We start from the raw sequence: 7,554 nt of genomic DNA, 5'->3' as shown, positions 1-7,554 counted from the left end.
GTTGTAGGTTAAGCCCGTGCCTCCCAGGAGACGCAGCGGCACGAGTTGGAGCTCCGTTCTGCAGACGAACGGTGAATTATGAGTGTGCTTTTTGCTGTTTTTTGCTGTTTTTCAATCATCAGGACTGTCTTCTCTGCTGGACAAATGCTTTCTGAGTTCTGCCACAGAAACAGAAGGGATCTCTGGGTTGTGGGCGGAGCCTGCGGGTTGCACTGATGTCCAGTCCTAACTCGGCCGAGTCTGATCCGGTGTGAACCGACTTCAGCTGCTCCAGCCTCTGTCTGAGTGGCTCGCCTCTGAATAGGCGGTTTAAAAAAGTGCACTCGCGGGGGGTCACGATGCATCCATATAATAAACAAAGACGAATTGCGTAACTTCTGCCTCGTAATCACATGACTTTACATCCTCACCGCCTGCTGGATCATTGCAGTGATGCACTGAGAGGACAGAACCCGAACGGGTCACTTTTCAAACATTAATTCAGCTTGGAAACTAGGTTTTCTACATTCATTGTCTCCTCTGCAGCTGAATTTGTCGCAGGAGGCTGAGGGGTCAAGTGTCATCCTCTCAGACTCTAACGTTGCACCTTATTATAACTGTAGAGACACGGTTGGTGATGTACTTTGCTCGGGGGGGTGGTGGGGGGTGGCGTGTGCAGATGAAGCGACAGAGAGCGGAGGCTGGCCTCGGTTTAGCATTACAAACCCCCGCCCCCTTTTGCTCAGCCACGTTAAATACTAAAACTTGAGCATTTGCAGATAAACCTCCAGAAACGGCTTCAGTTGCGCCGGAGTTGGAAGCGCCCCTGCAATGAAAGGTAAGGAGTTCCTGTTGTTGTATTTTCCTCACCTGCTTGTACGGAAGCTGCCACCATTTGGCCCTTCCGGACGGCCTGAAAACAGGGAAAAGTGACTCAGATCCACACCACTTCCCAACACCTACTCACCTGTACGACCTGCCGCTGTGATCCCTCTTTGCTGCTCTGTAGGAAACTCTGCCAAAGCAGGCCTCCCCAATGGCAACAACCGCGTCAAGGACATGCTGCCTCCCTCGGAGGAGAAGATGGAGGAGCGGGGCCAGTGGAGCAACAAGCTGGAGTTCATCCTGTCGGTGGCCGGCTCCATCATCGGCCTGGGCAACATGTGGCGCTTCCCCTACCTCTGCTACAAGAACGGAGGAGGTGAGAATTACAAGTTAAAACATTTACAAGGGGAGTGTAAATAGTACAAAATCTGAATAAATGTAAAATCAAACACCTGGATCTGTTTTTCCGAAGGAAATTAACTTCATCTCAGGTAACAGAAGTAAAAGCAGATGTAAGTCCAGCCGGGTTTTCCCTGGTTTGCCTTCAACGTGCTGGTGTAGCCGCCGCACTCGATGCCCCTCTCCCTCCATCCCTGCGTGGGGTGGCAGGCGGGGTAAGGGTTAAGGGTCGAGCCGGGTCAGACAGCTGTTGTTGCTCCTCACTCGCAGCAGCTGTTCCCACAGAGAGGCGGAAATCTGAGCACGCCAAACATCATCGGATTCCCGACGGGGCGTCAACAGCAAAGCTGAAAAAAGAGCAGCGGCGTGGGCTGAAATGTAACCTGTGGACATCTGACCCGCATGAAAGAAACTTACTTTTTATTAGTTTTAGCAATTGAACTTTGATGGGTTCCTTAAATAAAAGTTTAGTTTAGTTTCAGTGTGATCTTGAGTCCAACAGAGAGCATCTTTCTCCACTCAGGTGCGTTCCTCATCCCGTACCTGATCTTCCTGTTCGCCTGCGGCGTTCCCGTCTTCTTCCTGGAGACGGCGCTGGGCCAGTACACCAGTCAGGGCGGCATCACCTGCTGGAGAAAAATCAGCCCCTTGTTTGAAGGTAAAATCGTAGGACATCAGCACAACATTCGGACTGAATAACAGCGGAACTGGTTGCTCCATCTCCTGAAATGCCGTGTGTGCAGGTCTGGGCTACGGCACGCAGGTGATCGTGGCTCTGCTGAACTTCTACTACGTCATCGTCCTGGCCTGGGGGATTTTCTACCTCTCTTTCTCCTTCTCTTGGGACCTGCCTTGGTCGTCCTGCAACAACACGTGGAACACAGGTATCAAATGCACATCTAAAGTCCAGATTTAAGCGCACGAACACGCGCTTAAATGTTGTTTTTTTTTTCCACAGAACACTGTGTGGAATTCCAGAGGAGAAACACGTCAGTGAACCAAACCATCGATCCAAACGCCACCTCTCCTGTCATGGAGTTCTGGGAGTGAGTTTTAAGTGTCCAGCCTCCTCTTGGTGAGTCGGTGACGGTTTATCTGATGTTTCACACCTCTGTCCCGCAGGAGAAGAGCTCTCAGGATCTCTCCTGGCATCGACCAGATGGGCTCGCTGAACTGGGACCTGGCGCTGTGTCTGCTGATCGCCTGGATCATGTGCTACTTCTGCATCTGGAAGGGGGTGAAGTCCACAGGAAAGGTGGGTTAGATGGGGTTCAGTGACGTGAGGGAGCGTGCTCAGAGGAGTGTTTCTTGTTTGCACATTTCCCGCTCTTCCCCACCCAGGTGGTCTACTTCACCGCGACCTTCCCCTACCTGATGTTGATCGTGCTGTTGATCCGAGGAGTCACCCTGCCCGGTGCCGGGATCGGGATCCAGTTCTATCTCTACCCCGACCTGGGCAGACTGGCAGACCCACAGGTACGGCCACGTTTCACAAGCAAGAAAAATCTGCTAATTGCCCCCCGCGGAGCCTGGCGTGGCGTCAGCCAGGAAATTAGCACGAAACGCCCTCTAATCTAATAACAAAATTCCAACACGGGCCTTTTTCCTGCAGATGTCCCATGGCTCTCTGCTGGGTAGAGTAGTTTCTGCTGGGTCCATCTGCTCTCGGCAAACGAGGCGATGACCAAAGCGATGACACGGGGCCAGGACACCGCTGAGACTGTAAACACGAATTCCACTCGAGCTCTAACTGGCTCTGCTTGGCTCAGAGTCGCATTTTAAACCAAAGAGACTTCCCCATTAGAGTCTTTATTCCATTCAAAACACTTTTAAAAAGCTAATCCTCAGAAAAATCCAAATCATTCTGCACTAAAGTTTCTTTACGTATATATTTACGGAGGCGTGAAGTGTAAATAAATGCCGAGACAAGGAAGATCGATAAACCATTGTTCCCTCGCACGAGTCAATGATTACAGCCCAGCACGTGTCTCCCTCTTGTTATCCCAACACTGCCAGGCACGTTGGTGCGTTTACAAAAGACATAAAGCAAAAGATGACACGTTTATTTAAGAACGGTAACACCTTTCAACAAGCGTTTCTGCTCCTAAAGGCTTTTTGGAGCCAAACTATCAGTAATAACGCTCTTTTTTGGGGGTAATTTGTGGGGGATGTAACTGTAAATTCCACAATGATCCAACAAAGCCGCCCTCGGACTTGTTTTCAGATGTAGGAGAATCAATTCTATAGATTTTCGTAGCCAAATGGCTGCATGGTGGTCCCAGCTGAGACGTGTTGAGTAACACATCTTTACCTTCAGCTTCCTTAACGTCTTACAGGAGCAGAACATTAGAACAAAGGGTGGCCAGAGCTTTGCCTGCAGGTGTAAATAAACCCAGACAGAAGCAACACTTCTGCACATTCTCCACGTTTGGATCGGCGTGTGTCTGAATATCTTCTCTGCGTTAGGTGTGGATGGACGCCGGCACCCAGATCTTCTTCTCTTACGCCATCTGTTTGGGCTCTCTGACCGCTCTGGGTAGCTACAACAAATATAACAACAACTGCTACAAGTACGCCATCAAAGCAGCATTTGCAGTGAATAAACTCAACTTTCTTCCGATTATTCGTGTGAGTTTGAGGCTTTGCTGTCTGTGTGCTGCAGAGACTGCCTGTCGCTGTGCTTCCTGAACAGCGGCACCAGCTTCATGGCAGGCTTCGCCATCTTCTCCATCCTGGGTTTCATGTCGTACGAGCAGAACGTTCCCATCTCAGAGGTGGCGGAATCAGGTGAGGCCGCGTAACGGCATCGCTCTTGTTTCCTCTTGGGTCAGAGTTTAGGTTTCCTGCATTGCTTTTTCTTTTTTTGTTTTACAGGCCCCGGCCTGGCCTTCATAGCCTACCCCCGCGCCGTGTCCATGATGCCCTTCTCTCCTCTGTGGGCCGCCCTCTTCTTCATCATGATTGTTTTTCTGGGGCTGGACAGCCAGGTAGACGGATCCGGATCTCTTTGGTCTCTGGAGATTTTTATTTTGAATGTCGAGTTAATTTTTTTGCGCCTGTCTTCCCCTCAGTTCGTGTGTGTGGAGAGCCTTGTGACGGCGATAGTGGATATGTACCCCGCTGTGTTCCGCCGTAAGAACCGCAGGGAGCTCTTCCTGTTAGCCGTCGCCCTCTTCTCCTTCCTCATGGGCCTCATCATGCTGATGGAGGTAAGGTGTCACACATTCAGCTTCTTAAAATGCTGCAATTTATGCCAAACATCTATGCCAAAAAGGATCAAATGACCTAAAATATGACCTAAACTATCAATCACTAAAACTGACGCCGTGTAAAATGTGAATTAAAGTTGGGACGGGGGCAGCAAAAGGCTGGAAAAGTAAGTAGTGCTTAATAATTACAGAGCAATCTGTAAAATCCACCTAATTCTTTTTTTAATATCAAATTCAGCTACATTTCACTTTTTTATCTTTTTTGAAAACCAAATCAGGCCGCTGGGGGGTGGATGCTTTGCTCTGCTGATATAAAAGCCTATAAGAGTCCAACATGGTTGCCATGAGTTTTACGCCCTCAGACGATTTTAGTTGATGTGACTTTTTCACTGATTCTTCAGCACTTTAAACTCTTTAAAAAAAAAAAAAAAAGCTGTCACTAAATATTGATGGACCAAGGTTTCATGGCTTTATCGCCAACATACCAGTCGTCTGCTGTTCCGCGTGAGTTGGGAAAAGTCACGCAAACCAGATTAAGATGGACTCGTGGACAAGAGTGAGAGTTTAAAACTTGAACAAACGCCATGAAAGCAAAGTTCGAGTGGCAGCCGCAGTCCTCCGTTACCCTCGAGCTCCCTTTTTCTTTGAAGGTTTGGCCTTAAATTCAGCAGCTTAGAGAAATATACACAAACAGTAGGAACAAGGCCATGCAAGGCCGAACTGAACTGAGTGATATTCAATATTAGTCACTATAAAATGTCACTGTGGGGTGGTCGGTGGCCCCGGTTCGAGTCTCGCATCGGTCGGCTCTTTGCTGCATGTCGTTCCCCCTCTCTCTGCCCCCGGCTTCCTGTCTCTCTTGAACAGTCCTGTCCATTTGAATGTCCCCCATTGGGGGATGAATAAAGTATTTTTCCATTCTATTCTATTCTATTAAAGGCATAAAAGCCCCAAAAATAAATAAATAAATAAAATGTCATTGTAGTGTTACAGGAAAAACCTCATGTACTGTTCTGAAGAAGCCTCTGCCTGAACATACTTTGTTGTTTGATCACTATAGAGGTGTTTGATCACTATGTTGTTCATTATATGAAGCGATGCAAAATAACCTCCAGGATCTCTTTCTTTTCCATTTGAATTTGAACATTAACTCGTACATTTTCATCCGTATGTCTGCACCAGGCTAATTCGTGGCTTCTCTCTTTTTAGGGTGGCATGTACGTCTTCCAGCTCTTCGATTACTATGCAGCCAGTGGCATGTGTCTTCTCTTCATGGCCATCTTTGAGACCGTCTGCATTGCTTGGGTCTATGGTGAGCAAACAACACGTGACACGAGGCTTTCTTTTTTCGTCCCTCAGCGCGGACACGGCATTTTCCCGTGCATCCTTCTTCCCGTTGCTGGCTGCAGCTTTTGAGGCGCAGCGTGGTGAGACATGTTCTTCGCTGTGTTTTTGCAGGTGCGGATCGCTTTTACGACAACATCGAAGACATGATTGGCTACCGCCCAGGACCTTACATCAAGTACTGTTGGTTGTTCTTCACCCCGGCCACGTGCATTGTGAGTATCAACAAACAAATTACTTACTAGCAAGGCTTTTTTTTTCAAAAAATTGCAGCTGCAACTGAGAGGAGGCTTCCTCTAAACTCTCCGGTTTTAATAGCTGTAAATTTCCTCCGCAGGGTACCTTTGCCTTCTCCCTCATTAAATACACTCCTCTGAAGTACAACAACGAGTACGTATACCCATGGTGGGGCTATGTCATCGGCTGGCTGCTCGCTCTCTCCTCCATGGTCTGCATCCCCCTGTGGATGGTATACAAGATCAGCACCACCCAGGGAACGCTCAAACAGGTTTGTTTAATTTAAGATGAGCCATTTAGATTAGATTAGATTGTACTTTATTTATCCCACAATGGGGAAATTCACTTGTCACAGCAGCAACAACAGACATGAAACAAGAAATTAAAAAAAAGAGAAAACATTTTTTTTTTTTTTTTTAAGAGAAAAAGCAAGTACTAAAAAGTAAAGTAGTATAAATAATAATGCACATTGTGAAGTTGAAATGAGTAAAATATAAATAATATTGCACATTGTGAAGTTGAAATGAATAAAATAAAAATAATACGGGTAAAGAAATGTTCATGTTCATTTACGGGAGGCTCCAATCCTTTTTTTTTTTTTTTTTTAATCCGTGTCTAACAGCGCATCCAGCTGCTCATCACACCGTCTGATGATTTACCCAAAACCAAAAGGGAGCAGGAGAGGTTGCTGGCCATCTTTGCTCCCGAAGGAGACGCCACCAAATCTACAAATGGCTACTTCCCCGTTCCTGAGGTGGACTCCAACTTATCAAGCCCCAACGTTTAGGAACCAAACGCGGCCGCATCTCCGCCTTCACTGTAAAGATAACTGCAGGTGCTAAAACAAGAAGAAAATCAACAAAAATAGTGTCACATATTTGGCATATTTATACACTGAGTGATAAAATGAGGAAGAAAAAGTAATGTCCCATTTTCTGAATTGCCTAAAGCTTTAATTTACATTCAGATAAATTACCAAACAAAGCTGAAATCTCTTCACTGATTGGGCACGTACATGGATATGGGGCAATATTTATTTGTAACTCTAATAAAAGTAACAGAAAAACAAGTTAAAACATGTTGGACACCAGTGGACACAGCAACTTCGGGAGTTTTCTTCATATTAAGTCATGTTTGTAAGATAATGTTTTATTGTGACAGATGATTTGGGGAAGTTTCCCGTTTGTATTTACAGGAAATCACATAAATTGTGAATACATAGAAGTATAGAATAGCAGTAAACATTATACTGCATTAGAAACTACATGACCACAAAACTAACTTGGTGTATAAACTTTAGTTTAATTTGTGTTAATGTAACATGATATGACTGTACAAAGAAATGTGAATCTTGTAAGTATGGTTTTAAATAAAATTTGCTTCTTGTCTTGCATTGTCTTTATTATGAATCCTGACCAAATAACAAAGTTGTTTCATTTGTGGTTCTGGGTTTGAGACAAAATAAAGTAAAAAAAATTCAAATTAGATTTTTTTTTTTTTCGTTTTAGGTCCCCCTAAACTCTCCATTTGATTAAAAAAAGTCTGATTTTATTCCTGATGT

The 7,554-nt window shown here is 45.8% G+C and overlaps 1 protein-coding gene across 1 annotated transcript; it reads left to right on the top strand.

Annotated features, from left to right (window-relative positions):
* The first annotated feature begins 711 nt into the window (after positions 1–711).
* LOC142385131 (sodium- and chloride-dependent GABA transporter 2-like) lies at positions 712–7,381 on the top strand. The gene is made up of 15 exons (XM_075471344.1): positions 712–817; positions 989–1,180; positions 1,727–1,861; positions 1,947–2,087; positions 2,162–2,249; positions 2,326–2,458; positions 2,545–2,679; positions 3,670–3,773; positions 3,866–3,990; positions 4,078–4,190; positions 4,275–4,412; positions 5,622–5,724; positions 5,871–5,971; positions 6,094–6,264; positions 6,616–7,381. Exons 1-15 carry the CDS (start codon positions 811–813, stop codon positions 6,778–6,780), a joined length of 1,851 nt encoding a protein of 616 aa, XP_075327459.1. The 5' UTR covers positions 712–810; the 3' UTR covers positions 6,781–7,381.
* Positions 7,382–7,554: the final 173 nt, after the last annotated feature.

This window comes from Odontesthes bonariensis, chromosome 8, assembly GCF_027942865.1.
Source record: "Odontesthes bonariensis isolate fOdoBon6 chromosome 8, fOdoBon6.hap1, whole genome shotgun sequence".
NCBI classification, from domain to species: domain Eukaryota; kingdom Metazoa; phylum Chordata; class Actinopteri; order Atheriniformes; family Atherinopsidae; genus Odontesthes; species Odontesthes bonariensis.
This window is presented reverse-complemented; position numbering and strand designations above follow the sequence as displayed.

What these genes read in the sequence shown, in the direction of transcription:
- LOC142385131 (XM_075471344.1), top strand. An exon ending in CTGCTACAAGAACGGAGGAG is followed by an intron (nt 1,181 to 1,726) that starts GTGAGAATTACA and finishes TTCTCCACTCAG; the next exon opens with GTGCGTTCCTCATCCCGTAC. An exon ending in TCACCCCGGCCACGTGCATT is followed by an intron (nt 5,972 to 6,093) that starts GTGAGTATCAAC and finishes TTTCCTCCGCAG; the next exon opens with GGTACCTTTGCCTTCTCCCT.